We start from the raw sequence: 25,404 nt of genomic DNA on the forward strand, positions 1-25,404 counted from the left end.
AGATGATCTTTAAATTCCCTTCCAACCCAACCCATTCCACTCCAATCTTCAGCCCCAGCATTCCGAGGAAATTTCCGAGGAAAACAGTGAAAACGGAGCCCTGGCTCTGAGATTTGATGCTTTATTCACTGTCTCTACTCGGTTATAAACACCTGGCTGTCAGAAGTGTCACCACCACACTGAAGCAGTCACTCAAACACACTCTGCAAACAGCAACAGACCCACACGCACCTCCGCTCCCAGGAGTGCATTTTCCCTATCTTTAAATGCAGATACCTGTGGAATAATAATAATAATAATAAAATATAAACTCCCGATCTGGTTTTGCTCGCAAGCCCCATCCTTCCTCCCGCTGCAGGGGATATTTTGTATAATTGATTTGGCAACTATAATTCCCATTTTCCTGCAGGATTTGGAATCCTGAACTGTCACTGAGCCTTTTTCTTTGCTTGGCAGGCTCTGGGAGTGCCCAGCCCGGTCCTGCCAGGGGCTTTAATCAACATTTTGTGTCAAAGGATACAAAATAATCTTTAAGCCTGGGTTAGGAAACAACCAGGTTGAGTTCAGAGACCCCACATGGAGTTGGGAGGGTGGGATGGACTCTGGAGCTGAGCACCCTGCAAGGCTCAGCCCTCAGGATTAGAAAAAGGAGAGGGCAAAACTGCCCCTCCTGCAAAAAAAGCAAAGGAAAAAGAAGAATTTCCCTGTGCTGCAGAGCCCCACGGGATGAGCAGCTTTGTTTCCCCCTGGGACACCTCACTGGGCAGCTGCTTCCCCACTAAAGAGAAACTCGGGTTTAAAAAAGTGCAGCTCTGCTCAAGCCATGATATTTTTTTCCCGATTAAATCCCCCCCTTGAACCCCCCATTCTCTGCTGTCTTTGCCTCCCCAAGCCCCACCCAGCTCTGGGGTGGATCCTGACTCGGAGCACTTTTGATTTCTGGAGATAAATCCCAAATGCTTTTTTCCTCCTCCTGCTCTGACCTCAACCTCCTGACCCCACTCTGTCACCCTCAGGTCTGTCACCGCTGCCTCACCTTTAGCAAAACATCCAATTTTGTTTGGTTTTTTTTGCCCTTCCTGCCCCAACTGCTCAATTCTGCTCCTCAGTCCTAAGGGAAAGAACTTCCTGTATTAATTTATTCTCCTCCAGGTGGGATTTTTACCCTGAACACACCATTCCAAGCCCAAAATGTGAGTGTGCAGGTCATGGTTGCTGCCTTAGGGCTCAAACCTGGCAGGATCCCACTATAATTCCCACATGGAATATGGCTTTTCCTGTCCAGTCACTTGCTCTGTATTAAAATCTGAAAATACTTATCCTGTTTCCTTCCTTAAAAAAAAAAAATTTCCTTTTCAAGAAGTTTGTCTGCTGATTTCATTAAAAAATAAAAATTAAAAAGGTATTAACTCATTGTCCTCCCTCAGGAAACAGCAGCTACCTGGAAAAATCTCACAATATTGAAGAATTTTGTAAATTCTTGTGTTAAAATTGTGTCAATCCCCGATCTGGAACGCCAAGGGGAGGCTGGACCAGCATTCCCAGCCCTGTGGCCACCACCAGGGATGCACAGCAAGGCTGAGGGTGGGGAACACACCCAAAAAAAATCACAACCAGGGCTCGTCTGCTGCCTGGGAACAACAAGGGAAGCGCTGGCACGGGCTGTTCCCTGTAGAGGATCAAACATTTGGGGTCAAAGGCTCCTAAAACCCCTCCTAACCCAGCAGCAACCCCACAGCTGGGCCGGTGACAGCGCTGGAGATGTCACAGCTGCATTTTGGCAGCAAAATCCAAAAAAAAAGAAAAACCTTCAGGATTATTTACAGGAACCCCTCCAAGACAACTCGCTGCTTTGCAGGAAAAGCTGGGATGAGAAATCTTCCTTAGCTCTGCTGTTTGCTCCTCGTTTTTCGGGGTCATTCCGAGTCACAGCAGCCCAAAGTGCTGCGGGGTGGGAAGGCAAAGTCACCACCTCGACCCCTCGGGTGACAGGGACAGTGACCGGGGGTGACAGGACACGACACGAGGATGTTCCCGAGCCCAGACCAGGGCTGGGGGCTCTCGGGGCTCTCGGGGCCAAGGCTCCGGGCCCGTTAACTGTCACAGCCAGAGCCTGGCACGGCCACCGGGGCCACCGGGGCCACCGGGGACATGGTGGAGTGGTCACTCTGGAACACTGGGGACACGGCTGGGTGGTCACTCTGGAGCATGGCCACTGGAGACACATTGTGGTGGTCACTCTGGAACACGGCTGGGTGGTCATTTTGGAGCATGGCCACTGGAGACACATTGTGGTGGTCACTTTGGAACACGGCCACTGAGGCCACGGGGGACACGGTGGAGTGGTCACTCTGGAACACCGGGGACATGGAGGGGTGGTCATTCTGGAACACGGCTGGGTGGTCACTCTGGCACATGGCTGGGTGGTCACTCTGGCACGTGGCTGGGTGGTCACTCTGACACGTGGCCACTGTGGCTATGGTGGGGTGGTCACTCCGGAACGCTGGGGCCACTGGGGCCACTGTAGGGTGGTCACTCTGGCACGTGGCTGGGTGGTCACTCTGGCACATGGCCACTGTGGCCATGGTGGGGTGGTCACTCTGGAACACGCTGAGCTCCGTGCCAGCCTCGGTGCCACCGGTGCCCGTGGGCTGGGCCAGACCCCGGGGTCCCCCCTGGCCGCGGCCACTGCGGGAACAGTCGTGGTGGCCGTGGTTGCCCAAGCGGCTGGAGGCCACCACGGCTTTCATGGCAGCCTGGGACAGAGGCAGAGAATTAAGGAATTATTATGGAATTATGGAATTATGGAACTATGGAATGTTTGGAGGGGATCACCCACCAAAATCCTGGACACCCCAAGCCTTCCTGGAGCTGGGGCAGCCTCGGGGCCGGGGCCGTTCCCTGAGGGAATTCAGTGCCCAGCAGCCTCTGGAGGAGGAACCTTCCCCTAAAATCCCCAAATCCACCCCAAAATCCATCCCAAATCCATCACAAAATCCATCCCAGATCCATCCCAAAATCCGTCCTAAAATCCATCCTAAAATCCATCCCAAAGCCCCTGGCACAGCTCCAAACTCTCCCTCAGGATGCCAGGGGTGCTGTGCCCAACGTGTGACAGGTGTGTCCCTAAGTGTGACAGGTGTGACAGGTGTGTCCCCAGGTGCAACAAGCGTGTCCCTAAGGGTGAGACACGTGTGTCCCCAGGTGTGTCAGGTGTCCCCAGGTGTGACAGATGGGTCCCCAGATATTTCCCCAGGTGTATCCCCAAGTGTGACAGATGTGTCCCCAGGTGTGTCCCCAGGTGTCCCTGACCTTGAGTTTCCTCCTGGCGTTGAACTCCTGCAGTTTGCGCTGTGTGCTGTCCATGTGTTCGAGTTTCGCGGCTTTCCCGGTGACCCAGGGGTGCTGCAGCGCCTGCTGCACCGTCAGCCTCTGCCGCGGGTCCAGCACCATCAGCTTCCTCACCTGGAAACACCGACAGCAACGCTGAGAGCTGAGACAGCTGAGAGCTCTGAGAGCTGAGAGAGCTGAGAGAGATGAGAGAGCTCTGAGAGAGCTCTGAGAGAGCTGAGACAGCTGAGAGCTCTGAGAGCTGAGAGAGATGAGAGAGCTGAGAGAGCTCTGAGAGAGCTGAGAGAGCTGAGAGAGCTGAGAGAGATGAGAGAGATGAGAGAGCTCTGAGAGAGCTGAGAGAGCTGAGAGAGCTCTGAGAGCTGAGGGAGCTGAGAGAGCTGAGAGAGCTCTGAGAGAGCTGAGAGAGCTCTGAGAGAGCTGAGAGAGCTGAGAGAGCTGAGAGAGCTGAGAGAGCTCTGAGAGAGCTGAGAGCTGAGAGAGCTGAGAGAGCTGAGAGAGCTGAGAGAGCTGAGAGCGCTCTGAGAGAGCTCTGAGAGCTCTGAGAGAGCTGAGAGAGCTGAGAGAGCTCTGAGAGAGCTGAGAGAGCTCTGAGAGCTCTGAGAGAGCTGAGAGAGCTGAGAGAGCTGAGAGAGCTGAGAGAGCTGAGAGAGCTCTGAGAGAGCTGAGAGAGCTGAGAGAGATGAGAGCACTGAGAGCAGTGGCAGCAGTGACAGCAGTGACAGCAGTGGCAGCAGTGGCAGCAGTGGCAGCAGTGGCAGCAGTGGCAGCAGTGGCAGCAGTGACAGCAGTGACAGCAGTGACAGCAGTGACAGCAGTGACAGCACCGCAGGCGCGCATTTCAAACCAGCCCATGGCAAAATGAAACAATTTTATTAAATACATTATGTGTCTTATAATAAAGCATTAATTAAATAGTGAAAATAAGGAATAAGTAGAATAAATAATATAAAAAATGTAATAAATAATGTAATTTAAATATGATGAAATTACATTTATTATCTATAAATATAGATTATAATATATAATATATAATATATAATAATATACAATTTATATATTTTTCTATATTTATATTATATAATATTAATATATAATTATATAGAATAGATAATATAATATAATGTAATGCAATATATTATATTATAATATAATGTGATATAATATAATATAATATAATATAATATAATATAATATATAGTATAGTATAGTATAGTATATTATATATACTATATAGTATCATATTGTATATTATTATATAATAATATTATTATATATTTTATATGTAATGAATATTCTAATCTATTCTATTTAATATAATAAAAATACAAATATAATAAAGGTAATAATAAGGAATAAATAAAGAATTAAAATTAAGCATAAAATTAAGTCACTCATGGTAAAATAAGAAAGAATTATAATAAATATATAGTATATAGTGTATCATAAAATCAATAATAAATATATAAGGAATAAATATAATAAATAATATATTTTATGTAATAGAAAGTTTTATTTATGATATATAAATATATATATTATAATAATATTATAATGTATAATATTTTAATATAGCTATTATAGATGATATAAATATAATAAAAATATAATAAATGTAATAAATATAAAATAAGGAATTAAAAATAAGTAAAATTAATCGCAAAATCAATCATGAAAGTGAGGAATAAATAGAAAAAGAAGTAAAATTAATTGTAAAATCAAGTAGCTCACGATAAAATAGGAAGGAATTATAATAATTATATCAGGTGTATTGATTATAAATCAATGATAATAAATAATATATAATAGATTGTAAACTCAATCTTGAAAATAAGGAATAAATAAAAGAAATCAAAGAAATTAAGGGTACATAATAGTAAATAAATAATGAAATAAATGAAATAATAGAAATGTGTGATAAATAAATTTAATCAATAAATATGTGCAGCAAATACACGAAAAAAATGAAATGCATGAAATAAGAAATGAAAATATGTGGTTAATAAATAAAAGGAAATAAATGCAATAAATAGGTAAAAATAAAATCATAAAATAAGCAAAATCAATAATGAAAATAGTGATAAATAAAAAAATGAAAATTTGTAATAAATAGATAAGCATGAAATCATAAATAAATAAATAAAAAGTGACAGGAACAGAATTAAAGAAATTAATAAATGAAGGGATAAAAATGAAATCATCAAAGAAATAATAAACGTATGCAAGAAATAATTTAAACTGAATAAATAAATACAAATGTAGTAAGGGAAAAGGGAAGGCAAGGGAAGAAAAGAAAAAAAGAATTAAATAAAACTAAAATAAAGTTAAAAATAAGCAAAATAAAGTAAAAAAATGAAACGAAATTAAATAAAAATAAAAATAAACGTAAAAATAAATGTAAAAATAAAAGTAGAAGTAAAAATAAAATAAAATTAAAAATAAAAATAAAATTAAAAGTAAAAATAAAAGTAAACGTAAAAATAAAGGAGGTAAAGATTAAAAAAATAGGAAAAGAATAGAAAATAAAAAAAAGAAAAGATAAATAAAACTAAAATAAAGTAAAATGAAATAAAGTAAAAAAAGTAAAGCAAAATAACGTAAAAAAATGAAATGAAATGAAACTAAATAAAATAAAAATAAAAATAAGTAAAAATAAAAATAAAAGTAAAAATAAAAAATAGAAAAAGAAAAGAAAAAAGAAAAAAGAAAAAAGAAGAATTAAATAAAACTAAACTAAAATAAAATAACATAAAGTAAAAAAAAATCAAAATAAAGTTAAAAAGTGAAATGAAATAAAACTAAATTAAATAAAAATAAAAGTTAAAGTAAAAGTAAAAAATAAAGAAAAATAAAATAAAATAAAGAAAAATAAAATAAAATAAAATAAAATAAAATAAAATAAAATAAAATAAAATAAAATAATAAAATAAAATAAAATAAAATAAAACAAAACAAAATAAAACAAAATAACATGAAGAAGGTGCCAGCCCCGCCCCTCTCACCAGGTCCTTGGCGTTCGGGGACACCTCGTCCCACCAGGGGGACACGAACTCGTAGTCGCAGCTGAGGATGCGGCCGTACATGAACTGATCCCCCCGCGGGTCAAAGAAGGGCTCGAAGCCACAGAGCCTGGGGACAGCGACACGGTGGGACACAGCTGGCACCGCTGGCACTGCCAGCGAGGGGACAAGAGTGGGACAAACCCGGCACCACCATGGCACTGCCACCAACCCTGTCACCAACCCTGACACCAACCCTGCCACCTCATGGCACTGCCACCAACCCTGTCACCAACCCTGACACCAACCCTGCCACCTCATGGCACTGCCACCAAACCTGTCACCAACCCTGTCACCAAACCTGTCACCAACCCTGTCACCAACCCTGTCACCATCATGGCACTGCCACCAAGGGGACAAATCCATGACAGGACAAACCCTGCCACCCCCTGGCAGTGCCACCAAGGGGATAAACACATGGTGGGACAAACCCTGCCACCACCATGGCACTGCCACCAACCCTCCCACCAACCCTGCCACTCGCTGGCACTGCCACCAAGAGGACAAACCCATGGCGGGACAAACACTGCCACCCCCTGGCACTGCCACCAGCCCTGCTGCCAACCCTGCCACCCCCTGGCACTGTCAGAGGGGATAAATCCATGGTGGGACACACCTGCCACGCCCCTGGCACTGCCACTGCCACCAACCCTGCCACCTCACGGCACTGCTGCCCCGGGGACAATCCCATGACAGAGCAAACCCTGCCACCCCCTGGCACTGCCACTATCCCTGCCACCATCCCTGCCACCAACCCTGCCACCAACCCTGCCACCCCCTGGCACTGCCACCAAGGGGACAAACCCACAGTGGGACAAACCCTGCCACCCCCTGGCACTGTCACCATCCCTGCCACCAAACCTGCCACCTCATGGCACCGTCACCGAGAGGACAAACCCATGGCTGGACAAACCGTGCCACCACCATGGCACTGTCACCAAACCTGCCACCCCCTGGCACTGCCACCACGGGGACAAACCCATGGTGGGACACATCTGCCACCCCCTGGCACTGCCACCCCCTGGCACTGCCCCCGAGGGGACGAAGCCTGCGTGTCCCCTGGCTGTGTGTGACACTCACAGGATGTAGGTGATGACCCCCACACTCCACATGTCCACCTCAGGTCCGTAGGGACACCCGTGCAGGATTTCGGGGGCTGGAAGGAAAATTTGGGGTCAAATGCACCCATAGGGGGAAAGGGCGGGGGGGGGATCCCAATGGGAAAAATAAAATCCCAATGGGAACGGGCAGGTGTGGGGGAAAGAGAAATGGGGAGAAAAAGGAGAAATGTGGGGAAAAGGGAGAAATGTGGGGGAAAGGGATGAATGGGGAGGAAAGGGAGAAAAAGGAGAAATGGGGAGGAAAGGGAGAAATGGGGAGGAAAGGGAGAAATGTGGAGAAAAAGGAGAAATGGGGAGAAAAGAGATAAATGTGGGGAGAAAAGGGATAAATGGGGAGGAAAGATATAAATGGGGAGGAAAAGGAGAAAAAGGAGAAATGTGGGGAAAGGGATGAATGTGGTTCTGTGCCAGCCAAGTGTGGCACGGCCCCAGCCGTCCCTGCACCGAGCTGTGCCCGGCCTCAGGCGGGGAAAACTCCCTGGAATGTCCCTCTTGTCCCCAATTTTCCTCTCGCCAAAATGTCCCCCCCAGCCTCATTTTACCTCTTCTTACAATGTCCCTCCTGTCCCCATTTTCCCTCTCTTCACAACGTCCCTCCCTCCCTCCTGTTCCAAATTTTCCCCTCCCCTTCCCAATTTTCCCCTCCCCACAATGTCCTTCCCTCCCTCTTGTCCCCATTTCCCTCTCCCCCAATGTCCCTCCTGTCCCCATTTCTCCCTCTCCCCAATGTCCCTCCCATTCCCAATTTCCCTCTTCCCCAATTTCCCCTCTCCCCCAATGTCCCTCCCATTCCCAATTTCCCTCTCCCCCAATGTCCCTCCTGTCCCGTTTCCCTCTCCCCAATGTCCTTCCCATTCCCAATTTCCCTCTCCCCAATGTCCCTTCCATTCGCGTTTCCCTCTCCCCAATGTCCCTCCTGTCCCCATTTCCCTCTCCCCAATGTCCCTCCTGTCCCGTTTCCCTCTCCCCAATGTCCCTCCTGTCCCCATTTCCCTCTCCCCAATGTCCCTCCTGTCCCCATTTCCCTCTCCCCAATGTCCCTTCCATTCCCATTTCCCTCTCCCAATGTCCCTCCTGTCCCCATTTCCCTCTCCCCAATGTCCCTTCCATTCCCATTTCCCTCTCCCAATGTCCCTCCTGTCCCGTTTCCCTCTCCCCAATGTCCCTCCTGTCCCCATTTCCCTCTCCCCCAATGTCCCTCCTGTCCCCATTTCCCTCTCCCCGATGTCCCTCCCTCCCATCCTGTCCCCGCTCACCGCAGTACCCCGGTGTCCCACACACGGTTTTCATCGTGTCCTGCTCATCCACGATCTTGGAGAGCCCGAAGTCACCTTGCAGGGACACAAGGGAGTGGCATTGTCACCAGGGATCCCCTCTGGTGCCACCAGCCCCTCCCCAGGGTCCCCAACTCACCGATTTTGAGGGGTGCATCGGGGGACAGGTCAGCGTAGAGCAGATTCTCCGGCTTCAGGTCCCGGTGCACGACTCCGTTCTCGTGCAAATACTGAAAAAAAAAAGGGAAAAATGGGATGAGAAAAGGGAGGGAATGGCCCTGGTCAGGATTTGGGAGGTGGCAGCAGCAACTGGGGACCTGTCACAAAATCGGGACTGACTCTGAAACAGCCACAGCTGTGCTGGATCCGTTTCCAGTTCGGAATTCCTGTTTTTTAAACCCTCCTGTTGCCATGGAAACTCGGGGATGCAGAGCAGCCCTGACCTTCCTCCTTCCTCCTCTTCATCCCCCCCTCTAAGAGTGGATCCAGCTGCTCCCAGCGGTGCCTTTGGAAGGCCAAGGGCGAGGGGACAAAGGAGGTTTGGGATGGGGACAGATCTGGGAGCCCCTTCCCACAAATATTTGGGATGGGGACAGCTCTGGGAGCCTCTCCCCAGGGATATTTGGGATCAGTTCAGCTCCAGGCCCCTCTCCCCAGGGATATTTGGGATCAGTTCAGCTCCAGGCCCCTCTCCCCGGGGATATTTGGGATCAGTTCAGCTCCAGGCCCCTCTCCCCGGGGATATTTGGGATCAGTTCAGCTCCAGGCCCCTCTCCCCGGGGATATTTGGGATCAGTTCAGTTCTGGGTGCCTCTCCCCAGGGATATTTGGGATCTCCAGGCCCTTCTCCCCGGGGATATTTGGGATCAGTTCAGCTCCAGGCCCCTCTCCCCAGGGACATTTGGGATCTCCAGGCCTTTCTCCCCAGGGATATTTGGGATCAGTTCAGCTCCAGGCCCCTCTCCCCAGGGATATTTGGCCACAGCCCCCCAGTTCCACCCCAAACCACCCCCAGGACCCCCAGTCCATCCCCACGGTCCCGTTACCGAAACCGCCTCCAGGATCTGTTTGACCACGTGCGCCGCATCCCGCTCGCTGTAGAACCCCCTCTCCACGATCCTGTGGGCACACGGAGCCTTCAGCCCCTCCATCCTCCTCCTCCTCCCCATCCCCTGGGATCCATCCCTGTACCTGTCGAAGAGTTCTCCCCCCGTCACCAGCTCCAGCACCAGCGCGATCTCCGAGGGCGTCTCAAAAATCTCCTTCAGCTTGATCTGGAAAGGGACAGCGGGGATTTGGGGTGTGGGATTTGGGGTGTGGGATTTGGGGTGTGGGGTGTGCGATTCGGGGTGTGGGGTGTGGGATTTGGGGTGTGGGGGTGGGGGATTGTGGGGTGTGGGGTGTGGGATTTGGGGTGTGGGATTTGGGATTTGTGGTGTGGGATATGGAGTGTGGGATTTCAGGGTGTGGGATGCAGGATTTGGGATGTGTGGGATATGGGATGTGGGATATGGGATATGGGATGTGGGATATGGGATGTGGGATATGGGATGTGGGATTTATGGGATATGGGATATCAGATATAGGATGTGGGATTTATGGGATATGGGATGTGGGATATGGGATGTGGGATTTATGGGATATGGGATGTGGGAATGCATCCTGGCAGCTCCAGGAGGAGGCTGTGACCACCAGGGAGTGGGTAAAGGATTCTTTCAGGGCAAACATTTCCCTCCTCCATTTGGTTTTTCCCCCACTCTCGATTTGTTTCCCCTGTTTTTTTTTTTAACTGTTCACAGCAGCCTCGCTCACTCAGCAGGGACCAAAGACGAATGTGGGAACGTGCAGAGCCCTGACCCCCCTCACATCTCCGAGCTTGTTTGTCACACGAGGAGCTCCCTGAGAACATTTCAATTTTTCCTCAGAGCTCCTGTCCAGCCTTGCAGTGTGGGCTGCATCCCCCGGGATGGATCCTGGTCCTGCACACCTGGCTGGAGGAGGGAGAGCCCAGCACACCCTGCCAGGTCACGGCCACTCCTGGATCAAAGCTCTGGGAATGTCCCTTGGATTGTTCTGCAGCACAAGAGGCACCAAACTCGTGTTTTCCTCCCGATTTTTTGTGACTCGGCTCCCACACGAGCCCTTTGTGCCTCCACAGCCCATCTGGAATTAACAATTCTCTCTTAAAGCAACATCCAAATGCAATTTTCCTTCTTTTTTTTTTTTTTTCCTCCTCTTTTTGAAAAAAAAAAAAAAAATGGAAACCCAAGAATTTCATGCTTCTTAAAGACTTTTGTGACACCACGAATTTCATGGGGCTTTAATCATTCCCTTGCCAGGCTGGGTGACAAGCCCTGATCCCCCGCGGGGTGAGAGACACTATGTGGCAGCTTATTGCATTATAATAATACACGGAGCACTATAATTTTCCTATTAACTTCAAAAGTTTACAATCCTATTATCAGCCGCTGCCGAGGTCGGTGCCGCACGATAGCGGCAATAATGGAGCAGAGCAGCTCCTCTTCAAACATCACTTGAACTTGGGATGAGCGCAACCCCATGGAAACCTCGGGGATTTAAATATTCAAACGGGCTGGATCCTCCTGCACGGCTCCGAGGAGAGGGGAGGGCGGAAATTGGATTTTCTGTGGCGTTCCTGATAACACATCAGAGAGGATCCTCTTCCCATGCCCGGCTGGAGTCACCTGAGCTGCTCTGAGGGCGTGATTCCCATCCTGGCTGTTATCCCAGATGTCCTGGGATGGGGGAAATGTCCCCATGGAAGAGGCGGAAGCACCAAATTGCCCCGAAATACTGAAACACCCCAAAACAGACCCACACCGAACTGGCTGAGAGGTTTAGAGACAAACTGTCCCCAAGTGCTTTGACCTCTTTATCTCTGGGATTTCTCTTGGTTTCATGTCTTTGCATGAAGGTTTTGGGGTTTCTCCAGAGAGTAAAGCTCCGAGGAGGATTGGCTGGGAGTGGCCGTGCCCAGGGTTTGAGGGATGCTGCAGCTGCAGCGACAAGACAATGTCCCGGTGATGTCCTGACAGTATCCCGGTGATGTCCCAGCGATGTCCCAGATGTCCCAGTGATGTCCCGACAATGTCTCAACGATGTCCCGACAATGTCCCAGCGATGTCCCAGATGTCCCAGTGATGTCCCGACAATGCCTCAACGATGTCCCGACAATGTCCCAGCGATGTGATATCCCAGTGATGTCCCGACAATGCCTCAACGATGTCCCGACAATGTCCCAGCGATGTCCCAGGATGTCCCACTGATGTCCCAAGGATGTCCCGACAATGTCCCAGCGATGTCCCCGTGATGTCCCAGCGATGTCCTGATCACAATCCCAACAGGATCAGGGCTGTCCCGACCCTTTAGCCCCACAGCAGCTCCCAGGTGGGTTTTTTTTGTGTCCTTTCCTTAACTCAGGAGCTCTCCAAGATCCTTTTCCGATTTCCCGGTGACACCACACAGTGGGGAATTAACCTTTTTGGGGAGGCTGGGATTGGCATTCCAGAGGGGCTCTGCTGGCCCAGGCAGGATTAGATCCGCTCTGGGCATTGTGAATCACTCCAGCCCCACTCCCGTTATCCCTCTGGAGCTCCCTGGAATATCCAGGAATTATCCCTGGAATGCTGAGCAAGGGAACAGGACACGGCCCCAGCCCCCACGGCCCCGGCCTCTCCTTTTATCTCCCCTGGCAGGATTCATTACAGAGCAGCAATTTTCCCTGGGATTCATTTGATCTCCTCGATGGAAATTGCTTGCCTGGTGGAAATCTCAAGCCAGGGCGTGGGGAGGGGGAGGACGGGGGAGTCCTTGGCCTTGGATATCAGAGCTGGGAGCTCAAAGGAGCTGCAAGGAGCAGGAATTTCATGTGGCAGCGAGTGGGGAATCACCTGGAGGCTGTCAGTGAGGCAGGGAGGGGATGTGGGGTGCAGGGAGGGGATGTGGGGGGCAGGGAGGGGATGTGGGGTGCAGGAAGGAGATGTGGGGGGCAGGGAGGAGATGTGGGGGGCAGGGAGGGTTTTCCATGGGGTGATGCCTTCATCCTGCACCCAGATGGGATGAGGACAAGGAAATCCCAGCCAAGGAAATCCCAGCCATTCCCTCAGCACTGAGCTGAGTCTGGGGCAGACCCCCGGTCCCAAAGGGAGGTGGCAGCTGTGTCACGGGGCTCCTACTCACGATGTTGGGGTGCGAGAGCCGCAGCAGGACCCCGATCTCCGTCCTCACGATCTTTTTGTCGATCTGGGAAGCAGAGCCCACACAGAGCTTGTGTCACCTGCACTGCCAGGCCTGGCCCTGGCTCCCCACCACGCAGAGACCCCCCCCCCCCCCATTACTCCCAGCACATTCCCGTGTCTGTCCCAGAGCCCCACCCCAAATCCCAGCGCTTTTGGACATGTGGGACCCCCGGATTGTGGGAATGATGCCCGGTGCCAGCCCCACGCCCGTCCTGGTGCCAAGGGGCAGGGGAGGAGAGACACCCCCAGCCCTCCCCCAGCTCCCTGGTGCTCCCCCAGCCCCTCTCCTGCCTCACTCACCGTTTTCTTCAGGATCTTGGCAGCGTAAGGAGCTCCCGTGCCCTTCTCCTGGCAGCTGAACACCACCGAGGTGGCTCCCCTGGCAGGGCAGGGGGATGTGAGGCTGGCACAGAGCTGGGGGTCTCGCTCCCCCCGTGCCCCCCAGCAGCTCCTTAGGCTGTGCCAGGCCCTGGGAGCTCAGCGTGGATCCCATTCTTCATGGATCCCCCTCCTGAATTCCCTTCCTCCTGCAGCCCCCTCTTCTTGGATCTCATTTTTCATCGATCTCCCTCCTCCTGCATCCCCCCTCATTCCTAAATTCCCTTCCTGTACCCCTCTCCTTCATCCCCACCCCACATCCCCTTCCTGCACCCTCTCCTGATGCATCCCTTTCCCATATCCCATTCCTCCTGCACCCTCCTCCTGCATCCTAAGGCTCTTTAATTAAAACCCGAGTTCTACAGGGGGTTTAAATCCCTAAGCGGCTTTCACGACAGGACGGAGCCGCCGTGTCCCCGCTCGGTGACAGCAGCGACACTGCCGGGTCCCCGTCCCGGCCGATTCCCGACACCAGACACCTCCCAGCCCGGTGAAACCGCCTCGGGTGACACGGGGACAGTCGCCCCTCGGCCGATGGCGATCTCAGCTCGGGTTAATCGCGTTTCCTGAGCTCTGGACGATGAAATCATCCCAGCGCTCCGGGCCATTCCGGAGCCCATTTGCAATTTCATCTTCCTGCCTGGCTCCTGCAGCAGATTAATTCCTGCCCCCGGGGTAATCGGAGGAGTTTTATCGCACTTTGGCTTCGCCGCCTTCTCGGACGGAGCTCAGGCAGCGCCTGGAGGTGCGCGGCAAGATCAGATCCCCAAAACCAGCGATTTTCACACCAAAACCTCCTCTAAACCCACCAACCCCCCCCCCCCCCGCCCTCGCTGCATCCCCCGCGCTCCCGGGCGCTCTCCTGAAAGAGGGATTTGTCTTCAAACCCAGAGCAGATTTTGCAACTCATCCGGCTGAACTTGGGAACGGCGTTCCCATGGCAACGGCAGCGCCGGGTACCAGATTCCTCCGGGATGCTGCGGGATCCAGCTGCGAGCTGGACCCCGACCCTGCCCAGCTCCAAAACATTTCCTCCCTTCTGCCAAACGTTCTCCTTGAAACTTTCAGTTTACAGAGAAAAAGGGATTTGGAAAGCGAATTGTTGCAGCTGGGAGGGGAGGGGCGGCCACCACGTGCTCCAGCTCAGGAGAACGAGCAAAAGCTGCGATTTGACCCCAAAATGGCATCGCCGCTGCTGCCACCACCACAACAACGCTTTTCCAGAGGGAGAAGCCACCAGGTTATTCTGGGCATTTCCCAGCTGGGCTGGGCACGGGGCAGGACCCTCCAGCCTCTCCCCACAGCAGAATCCCAGCCAGGTTCTCTCACCCTCCCTCCACATTTTTCCGCACGGACAATTCCCAGCCCGATTCCTGCCGTTAACGAGATCATTTAGGAGCTCTCGGCTCGGTGTTTAGGAGGATTCGGGCCGGCTCCTGTGCCCGCTGTGCCCGTGGCGCTGCCCCTCACGCGTCCCCAATTACGGATCCGCGCCGGAATTCGCCACACCTCGGGCCCCGGCCCCGCCGGCCCCCGCAGCCGCCGCTCAAGGCCTCAAATAAATATCCGCAATCAGCCTTGCCTGCGACGGGAGATAATTGCATTTGCTTTCCAGATGAACTGGAAAATGTCGAACGATGGGATTTGCCGAGAGGCTGGAACGTGCAGGGCCGGCAGCAGCCCCGGGCTGGGTCCTCCCTGCTGTCCCCACATCCCTGCCCTGCTCCTTCCATCCCTCTCCTGCTCCCTGGGGCTTCCTGGCCAGAGCCCCGTCCAACCTTACCAGGAGAGGCCCTAAGGGAGAGCTGTGCATGGTGAGTGGGTTCCCAAATCCCAAGTCCCAGCCAGATCCCAACACACTGTGAGTGAGTGGCTCCGGGACTGAGAGCAGCTTGATTTAAATCTGGTGCTGAAACTGGATGGATGGATGGATGGATGGATGGATGGATGGATGGATGGATGGATGGAGGGATGGAGGGATGGATGGATTCATTCCAGGGGCTCCAGGCCTGTCCTTCTGTCCTACACCCCTCTGTGCTGCCAGCACGAGGTGTGATGTGACCACACCTCGATACAAACCCTTAAATTCCTGCTTCCACCAAAACTGCTGCTTTTCAGGATTCTCTGAGGATGGAAACCCAGTGGCAGCTGAGACTGGCCCAGCCTGAACCACCAAACCCCTCTGCTCCAGAGCCAGGGCTCCCAGGCAGCGCTGCCTCCCCACACTGGCACAGCCCAGAGCCCCCACAAACGGGACCAACAACCTTCCCACCATGGGCCCCTGGCACCCCCTGGCACCCCCTGGCACCTGAGGGGCACCAGGACACCTCACCCGGGATCACAGCTCTCAGGTGGGCTCTCCACCCAAACCCAGAGCTGGGGATTCAGACTCTTTGTGGAGGCTGGCACTGCCTGGCCTTTGCCTGACCCTGATTGTCCACCCTCAAAACCTTGGGGTGCTCGGAGGGGAGATGGGACTCCCCATGATCCCACTGCCATGGAGGTGAGGAATATCCAGTTCCACAGGCCCAGGGACACCCGGCCCAGCCTGCAAACCCCCAGTGAGAGCTCCCAGACCGTGGCTGCAACATCACAGCACAGTCCAAGCACCAGGTTACACAACAGGGGAGGGTCTGTCACCACCCACCCCCCTTATCCATCCTCCCACCCTTCCATGGCCCCTCTACATCCATCCCTTCCTGCATCCCTCCATTCTTCCATCCCTCCTCATCCATTCCTCCCACATCCATCCATCCATCCCCTTTGTACCTGTCCGTCCCTTCTTGCATCCTTTCCTGCATCCCTGCACCCCCATTCCTCCTCATCCACCCCCCCTGAATCCCTCCAACTCCCCTATCCATCCCTTCTGTACTCCTCCATCCCTCCCCACATCCTTCCATCCCTCCTGCTCCCCTCCATCTCTCCTGCCTCCCTCCAGCCCTCTCTCCACCAACCCAGTCCCAGTCCCAGCCCGGACCCGCTCCCACCCCAGGGGGGCTCCTGCCCCTCCCAGCCCCTCCCTGTCCGCTCTCCCCGCCCGGTACCGTCCCAGCTCGGGGCCCACGACGTAGAAATCTTCCAGTGCCGCCTCCCGGTGGGATCCATCGATCCAGAATTCGCTCCCGCTCTTGGAAGACGGCATGGTGGGCTGGGGGCTGCGAGCTGCCGCCAGCTGCTGGGAAGGGGAGACCCCAGCATGGATCGCAGCAGCCCCCCGGCCTCACCCCCACCCATTCCCCCCCGCGCTTCCACGAGCGCCCAGATGGCTCGGGAAAAGCCAGAGCTCGGGATTATCGAGCGCCACGGAATCACGGCCACAAATCCGCTTCCCACCCGGCACGTACGATGCCTTTTCCGAGATAATTCCCCCCGCTCTGGGATGTGTCCCCCCCACCCCGGCTTTTTCCATCACCCTTCTCTCCCTTTTCCCACCCCATTCCCACCTGTCTGGGGATCCCCCCGGCAGGCTGGGACTGATTTGCACCCCGATTCCTGCAGCCTCCCCCAAACCCCCCCCCGGGTAATTTTGGGGTGGGGTCTCGGCCCGGCACGTACCGTCACCTGCGGCTCCGCTCGTGTCCCCCCCGGCGCTGCCTCATCCCCGGCGCGGAGCGGCCGTGCCGAGGGTGGGCACGGGGCTGGTTCTGAGCCTCCCCGCAGCCCCCCGGGCCCGTGCGGGCCCCCCCGCTGCTCCCCAAAATGGGGCGTCACGGCTCAGCTGCTCGGGGGAGGCTTCACGGGGCTCTGAGCGGCGCTGGGCTGGGAGGATGCAGGGATGGGAAGATGGAGGGATGCAGGGATGATAAAGGGATGGGAGGATCCGGGAATGGAGGGATGCAGGGATAGCGGGACGCCGGGATGCAGCGATGGGAGGATGCAGGGATGCGAGGCAGCACCGGGAGAGAGCGATTGGGAGGATGTGGGAGTACCGGGAAGCACCGGGAGGATGCGGGGATACCGGGCAGCACCGGGAGGCAGGAATGAGAGGCTGCCGGGCTCCGGGAAGCGGGAACGCCGCGCTGCAGGGAGAGAGGAAGGTGGGGATGCGGGGCCGGGGCTGCCGAGCACCGGGACCCTCCCAGGCAACATCACCGGCTCCGCCGCGCTCCCGCCTGGCTCGGCCGTGCCACCCCCCGGCCCGGAGCCGCCACTGCACTCCCCCCTCCGCCCCTCGCCCCCCCCCCGGGGCTGCGGGACCCCTCCGGTGCTCGAGGAGTCCGGGTGGCCCCGACCCCACAGGAGCCGGCCCCGCGGCGAGGGCACCGCGGCCGCTCCCCGGGAGCAGCCGGAACCCCCCCGGAGCCGCGCCCCCCATCCCGCCCCGCAGCCCCCGCACCCACCGGGGCCGGGCTGTGCCCCGGCGGGCAGGCAGAGCCCGGAACCCCCCGGGGCCGGGGGGTTCGAACGGGCGGGGGGCGCGGGCGCTGCCCGGAGCCGCCGCACGGTGACGCCGTCGCCCACCGGATGGGAACGGGGGGGGGGCGGGGGGGAAATGGGAAATGGGGAGGTGGGAGGGGATGGGGAGGGGCTGAGATTGGGATTGGAGAGGGGTTGGGTTACGGGCCTGGAGTGGGAATGGGGCTGGGAATGGTGGGAATGGGAATGGTGGGACTGGGACTGGGAATGGTGGGAATGGGACTGGGACTGGTGAGAATGGGAATGGTGAGAATGGGACTGGGAATGGTGGGAATGGGAATGGTGAGAATGGGACTGGGAATGGTGGGGCCCGGCTGGAGGAGGGGGATGAGATGGGAATAGGGATGGGTGGGTTCAGAATGGGATTGGAATTTGGGATGGGGATGGGATGGGGCCAGGAACAGGACGGGAATGGAGATGGGATGAGATAGGGCAGGGCTGGGACTGAGAATGGGATGGGAGTGGGGACGGGGTTGGGATGGGGTCAGGGATGAGATGGGAATGGGGATGGGAGTGGGGATAGGGCCAGGATTGGGGCCAGGAACAACAGAATGAGAATGGACATGGGGTTAGAGAAGGAGATGGGATGAGGCCAGGGATTGGACTGGGCTGGGACTGTGGATGGTGTTCAGATGGGGCCAGGGATGGGATGGGAGTGGGGATGGAATAAATCCAGGAATGGGATGGGAGTGAAGATAGGAGAAGGATAAGAATGGGGCTGGGATGGGGCCAGGAACAGGGTGGGAGTGGGGATAGGGCTGGGGTGCCGTGTCCCCGTGTCTGGGCCCCCCCACACTGTTGGGGAGCCCTGTGGGGTGTTGAGTTCCCCACAGCAAAGGGAGCAGGAAATCCCTCCTGAACACCCAAGGCGAGGAAACAGCAGATTTTTATGTTTTTCTATTAAGAATTGGAAATAGGGAGATCATGCCACAGGACAGCGACCCTCCAGTGGGACTGAGGGACAGACAGGTCCTGAGGATGCTCCAGAACCCCTCAAATCCCTCAGCACAAACAGGAGACCCCCCAAAAAGCCCCGCCATGAAGGTTTCACCAGCACGAAACATTCTCCTTGTCATGGGCTCCCCGAGTATTTATTAGAATATTTTATCATATCTGAGGGAGGCAAACTCAGCCCTGCTTGATCTCCTCCAGTTGCAACTCCCTTTTGAAAGGGATGTTCGTACAGGGAGTGACCTGCTCCGTGAATAAATTGACTCTGCCTCCGTCTCTCCCAGTCCTGGAATGTTGTGGAGACAAGGGTGGGCTGGAGAGAGGCTGCTTTGCATAATTAATATTTATCACTCGATCCCCAACAAGCACAATCCCCCCGTTCATCCCCAAAGAGTGGGGGGCTGTGTTGGCAGCTCCTTCCCTTTGGAAATCTCATCTCTGGGTTCCTGGCGAGGGGTCCAACCCCACAGGCACCCATGGGTGGGCACGGGATGGGGCACGGAGCTGGATCCAGAGGGAGACGGGGATGGGAACGGGGCAGCCCCGTCCCCCGCACACCCCAAAATCCCCAAGGTGCAGCTCCAGCCCTGGCAGCGGGAATTGCCCCATTCTCTGCCGGCTTGGTGGGACGGTGGGGCTGGATCCGCGCCTCCAGCCTTTTGTCTGCGGGAGAGGAATTAATTATTTTGTTCTCTCATTACCCTGGACTAAAAATCCATTTCTGAGCAGCATAAATTTAGGCGCCTGAAGTGGCTATTTTAACATCCCGGGAAACATTTCTCTCCCTCTCTCGCCCTTTTCCCAATCATTTCTGTCTCATTGGCAGCCATCGACGTTCCGGATGAAGCACAAGATGGAGGGACATTATCCAAACACGGCGAATGGGCCCTTCCAGGGTGGAAAAATGGGATGGCGAGGCTGAAGCGAGGTCCCCACCATCCCCACCATCCCCCCAAAACCCCCAAACCCCTCGGGCTGGGGGTCTGGGACAAATCCCAGCGCGGGCAAAGCAGAATCTGAGAACGGCCCCGCGAGGGACCGGCTGCCTCCGTGTGCTGCTCAATTGTTTGGAACATAAAATGGAAATTAATACATGGGGTGAACCTCCCCCCCCACCCCCCTCCCCGGCATCCCCCCCTTCCCCCCAGCGCCGCTCGCCTCGTTAATTGAACGGCGCGAAGCAAATGAGGTCAGAGCTCACTTGAGCCAGACAAGGACACGGGAACACGCGCGGCTGCCGGCGAGGCAGGGCTGTACCTGCCCGTGTTTAGCATTCCTGCCGGGATCCGCTCATTAAAAACCTAAAAGGCGGCTTAAGCATCCCATTAGAGCCTCCCGAGCCGGGCTCTGGAGCCTTCCCTGGCAGCCGAGTTTGCGGGGAGAGCCGGGCACGGGGAGGGGGTTTGCAGCCCCTGCCCCATCGCGGGCTCTGCGGGAGGATTTGGAGCTTTTTTTGGGGATTTGGAGCTTTTTTGGGGGGATTTGGAGCTTTTTGGGGGAGATTTGGAGCTTTTTGGGGGGGACTTTAGAGCTTTTCTGGGGGTCCCTCGAGGCAGAGGCAGGAGAGGTGCTGGAGCCCCGAGTCTGGGTCAGGCTCCTGCTGTTGGGGACCCCCAGGACCCCTCCTTGTCCCCTCATCTCCTCTTTTTCCATGGAAATCCCCTCAGCCGAGCTTTGGGAACAGTTCCCACGCCGTGCCTCAGTTTCCCCAGCTCTGGCAGGGCCCTGACCGTGGGTGCTGACCCTTCCCATTTTCCAGGGGTCCCCAGGGATGTTCCCAGCACCGATTCCTCCCCTGGGATCAGCCCCTGCTGCTGTGGGAGCTCCGCTGGTGCTGCTCCAGCCCTGCCTGGCCATGGATCACCGGGATTTTGGGAAGAGGATCCCTGTGGGACCCCTCCCAGCCTCCCCTCACCCAGGACAGCCCAGGGGCTCCGTGCCAGGGCTGTGGCACCAATCCCTCGGGATTCACCCTTCCTGTGGCACTGGATGTTGTCACGGCTCCAGGGGCCAGGTGGGGACCCCACTCCTCGTGTCCCATCCCAAACAGAAAGTGGGGAGCACTCTGAGCCACCCCAGGGCTGCTCGGTGCCCCGGCCAGGAGCACCCACACTTCGAGGCCTCTCTCAGGTGACACCTGAGAGCCACCTTGTGCCACCTCCTCGGGGCTTTGGCTTCCCCAGCCGCTCCATCCTCATCCCAGAGACCTCAAGGAGCCAACCCAGAGCCCACCCAGCATCTCCCCTCTCCAGAGGAGGCTCAGGCATTCAGCATTCCCTCTTTCCCAGCATCTCCCTGCATCCTCCTCCACTTCCTCCTTCTTCCCTTTCACCCTCTCTTCCTTCTTTATTTTTTATTTTTTTTTTTTTTTAAAGACAAGAAATGAGTTGTCTTCCCGCAGATGTGACTAAAAGCACTCTGGAAATGTCAGCCACTGCTGGAAAGGGACCCAGATAACATTTAGCTTTAGGTAAGAGAGTAGATTTTCTCTGCACTAATTCATATTTATAAGCTCTCGTGTTCCCGGGGAGAGCGCGGCGCTGATGGCACTCGCTGATTGCCAGCGCGAGGAGCAGGGAATTGTTTTCATATCCGAGATTAAAGAGTGCTTTCTGCTCCCAGTGGCACCTGTGTATTTACACTGGTCATTCTCAATTCATTCTTATAAGATTAAGACTGGAAATGGGAAATGGTTATAAAGTGCCAAGCCCGGAGGGGTCAGGGGACGTGACAGGGACAAAGCTGGACCCTGCACCTGGAACAGCCCGGCCCGAGGAGGGGAACGAGGGCTCTGCTCTCCTTGGGTGGGAAAACTCTGTCCAGAGGGAAATTCCTCATCCAGATCCTATGGGATGGTCACTCTGAGTGACCCCAGCAGGGATGGGTGGGTTTGGATGGGTTTGGATGGGTTTGGATGGGGATGGATGGGCATGGACGGGCATGGACAGCCAGAGCAGCACGGGCAGTGGGATGGACACAAGCTCACCACAGATTAGCTGAGAGCTTCATTTCTATTAAGATTAAGTAAAAGATTTATTTCTATTAAGATTAGGTGAAAGATTTATTTCTATTATGACTCGGCAGAAGATTTATTTCTACTATTATTATTTTTCAACACATCCCGGGGTTTGTGTCAGCTGATTAAAAGCAAACAAGTAAAGCTCCCCTTCTCCGCGGCGGATCAAGGATTTGGGAACTTTTAGAGCTTTATTTAGTTTTTCTCTGTTTTATTTATTTAATTTTTTTTTTAAATCGTGTTTGTGAAGTGGCTGAGCAGCTCCGGAGAGAGTCGGAGCGTAAACATAGGGGGAAAGGGGAAAAAAAAACCAGATTGTGTCAGGGATTGAGGGGCTGGAATTAGGGGGAGGAAGGGGCAAAAAAAAAAAAGGAGGAGGAGGTGGGGGATGCAGGAGGGGTTCGGGGTGGAAAGGGAAAAAGGCGAAAGGAGAAACAAGACAATGGCAGAAGGCACCCCGGGGACTTCCTGAGAGGTTTTAGAAATTCAAAATACGCCTTAGAGCCTCAAAGCTGTGTCAGTCACAGCCCCGGCGCAGGGATCACTAAGGCTGCGGCCAAACAATACCAGATTGTGTGAGGAAGGTGGGAAAATCGGGGGTCTCAGCGGCTCCCGCTCACACCAGCGGTTCCGCCCGTCAAGCACGCGTTCCACATGAATCAATTCTGGACAGAGCCGCGGCATAATCCCCGCCAGCCTCGCTATGACAACTTGAAGGAGAATTCGGCGGCTGAGTGACAGCAGACGGAGAACTGACAAGGCAAAAGGCCGCAGGACTTTCCTGCCCTTTTTTCCGTTTTTTTTTCTTCTTCTTCTTCTTTTTTTTTTTTTTTTCCCCCCTTTTCATTCTCCCTTTCCCTCCCCTCCCCATCCCAGTAACTTTTTCCCGGGCTGCCCCTCGGGGCGCACACGCGTCCCTGTGCTGCTGCTGGGGGCAGAGAGGCTTCGATCCCTCCGTGCAGCCCCTCTGCCCTTTCCCTGCTCCCGGGGACCCTTCCCACAGCGGGATGCTCGGGCTCCGGTCACCTCTGCCACCCACGAGGGACACGGGGCTGTGACCTCCAGCCAGGGTGTTGGTGACAGAGGACGCGTGGCAGCTTCAGCACAGGGTGGTGGGACCCCCAAATTGGGGGGTCTCAGCATCCCCTGTGGGGCTGGAGGGGCAGGGGGAGCCTGGCAGAGCAGAGGGGCTCCCCCAGCCCACGCAGTGAGGTTTTAATTACTCCAGGCTCGTTATCAGAGGGGTGTAATGAGCCCTGTGGGTTTTCCAGATAATCCTGGGCTGGGGTCACTCACATGGAAGTGTTGGGGGGGTCCTGACAAATTCCACCCCAGACCCAGGGGACACCAGCAGCACCCACCACATTGTACCAGCAAAGCCACCAGCGGAGCCAGGGCTGGGCTGGGGGCCGGGGGGGGTTTTGTGGGGAGGGGAGCAGCACCCCTGGGCTGCTCCAAGCCAATATTTAAAGATTCCAGCGGTTCAAGCTGCTCCTGCATCCCCGCAGATGAAGGGAGCACTAATCACCTCCCTGTGCCACCCCCCCGCGCTCCCGCCTCGTTAGGTAAACGAGTGTATTATTAATAATCATATCAAGGATAAAAAGTGCTTTTGTCACCTCTGGATCTCGCTCCTTTCCGGGCTGCCCTGTTCCGGTTCCACATGCCTGCTCGGGGAGGAAAGAGGGAGAAAGGAAACTAATTAAAAATTGCCAGTGTCTTATGTCGGAGCGTTTGGGTGCGTTGGGTGGTGAAAGACGAGCGGCTTGTTGCAAGAAAATCAATTTTACAGTTACAGGAGCAGAATAAATAGAGGTGGTGCGTTAAGGCAGGAGGATGAGCAGCCTCTGAGGGCTCCAGCTCCGCAGGGATACGGGATGAGCCAGCCCGGGATGCTCTGCGTGTCCCCGTGTCCCCATCCCGCCTCATCCCAGCTCCATCACCCGGCAGAAGGTTTTGCTCAAAACCTGCAGAAAAACCACCCGAAAGAGCTCCTAAATTCGGGCTAGGCGCCACACTCGGGGCAGAAATTAGGGATTTTTTACCAGGAAATGCAGAATTGGGCGCCAAAAGCCACGCAGAGCGTGGCTGTGAGGAGCACACGGACTTAGGGGGGGTCACCTCACCCCGACCCGGGGCAGCCCCGGCACGTCCCGGCTCCCGCTCGGAATCCATTCCCATCCCCGCCGCACGAGGCTCCATCTGTATTTTATTCCTCTCGCCTCTCGGCAGGCCTGTGGCTAAAATCTATTGGTTTCGTGCACGATTTCATTGTCTTTTTGGGGTCAGGGAAACGGTGAAGCAGCCAATTCCCCTTGGCGGGGGGGTTAAACGCTGCTCGGCCCGCGCAGCGATCCCGCGGGGGCCCCGATGCCTGGGAATGAGGGAGCAGCAGCCGGGGGTCCCCGACCAAAATGACTTTTATGCTAAACGGGATGCGGGGGGCGGGAGCTGCTGGGAGCAGCGCAGGGGGTCCCGATTTGGGATCTCGCTGCTGCTTCCGGAGCCGTCGGCCGGGACCTCTCCTGCTCCGCTGGATGCAGCAATCCCTGAGTCCTTTTCCCAGCCCTGTTTCCCGTTTTTCCCCCTTCCTGGCCTAGCTGGGCTCGGTGTTCCTTTCCCAACCCCATCAGGATTGTCCTTGCTTTGCTCGTCACACCAGGACGCGCCGATCCCTAATCCTCAAATCGTCCCTTGCCGGTTTTACATCCATCTCTAAGCTTCTCATAATAGATTTATTAAAAAAAAAAATTAAAAAAATTAAAGAAAGGAAGGAAATAAAAACCCCTCTGTGGGTTATTAGGGGATATTTTGGTTTTAATTGAAAAGTACCCAGGGCAGAGGGGTCGGATCCGGATCCTCCCCAGTGCGAGGGATGGGACCAATTTATCCCAGATGTCACGAGCATCCCATTCCTGGGAAACAGAGGAGGGAAGGACCTTGTGAGGGACTCCTGGGGGTCAGAGGTCCCCAGGTGGGGACAGAGTGTTGTGCGCAGGGGACAGAGCCCTCTCTGTGCCCTGGATCCCTGCATCCCAGGGATGGCGTTTGCCGGAGTGGCCGCTCGGCTCCCGAGATATTCCTGGAGTTTGCTGGAATTTTTTGACCAGGAGCTGCCTCGAGCAGGCTCCGGCCTGAGAAAAGGAAAAGTCTCTGGGTGAATCAGCATTTCCGAGCTGTGCCAGGCATCCCAAATCCCCGCTCTCCATTAGCACCTAATAAAAACGGAGCTAATTATGAATTAGCGCGGGATGAAAATGTTTTGGTTTCTGTTTCCCGGGAGCTGCTCAAACCCCTCGGCCAATTTGGAGCAAAGAATGGACAGGATCCCTCAGCCCCAGGGCCAGTGAGGGGCTGCTGGCGGGACAGAGCTGGGGACACCCAGAGCGGGGAGAACGCGGAACTGGGGGCACCCAGAACCCAGGGCAGAGCCGGGGGCACACAGAGCCGGGGACACTCAGAATTTGGGGAGCCATCAGGGCTCCACTGCACGAGGGATCCTTCCACGAGAAATCCCTGCACGAGGCACGTTGGGATCAGCAGCATCCCCAGGACGAACAACCTCTGCCCCGATGCCCA

The 25,404-nt window shown here is 54.1% G+C and overlaps 1 protein-coding gene across 2 annotated transcripts; it reads right to left on the reverse strand.

Annotated features, from left to right (window-relative positions):
* Positions 1-105: 105 nt before the first annotated feature.
* LOC106857045 (calcium/calmodulin-dependent protein kinase type IV-like) lies at positions 106-16,617 on the reverse strand. 2 transcript variants are annotated; one of them, XM_088179347.1, is made up of 12 exons: positions 16,487-16,614; positions 13,365-13,443; positions 13,006-13,068; positions 9,997-10,079; positions 9,852-9,924; positions 8,945-9,035; positions 8,788-8,862; positions 7,491-7,566; positions 6,354-6,480; positions 3,313-3,465; positions 2,333-2,756; positions 106-2,245 (listed from the first exon to the last, which is right to left on the reverse strand). In XM_088179347.1, exons 1-12 carry the CDS (start codon positions 16,582-16,584, stop codon positions 2,094-2,096), a joined length of 1,494 nt encoding a protein of 497 aa, XP_088035473.1. In that variant the 5' UTR covers positions 16,585-16,614; the 3' UTR covers positions 106-2,093. The 2 variants fall into 2 exon arrangements, with proteins under 2 accessions (XP_088035473.1, XP_014738358.2); XM_014882872.2 differs by having other exon boundaries at positions 106-2,756; positions 16,487-16,617.
* Positions 16,618-25,404: the final 8,787 nt, after the last annotated feature.

This window comes from Sturnus vulgaris, chromosome 26, assembly GCF_052056855.1.
Source record: "Sturnus vulgaris isolate bStuVul1 chromosome 26, bStuVul1.hap1, whole genome shotgun sequence".
Lineage (NCBI taxonomy): Eukaryota > Metazoa > Chordata > Aves > Passeriformes > Sturnidae > Sturnus > Sturnus vulgaris.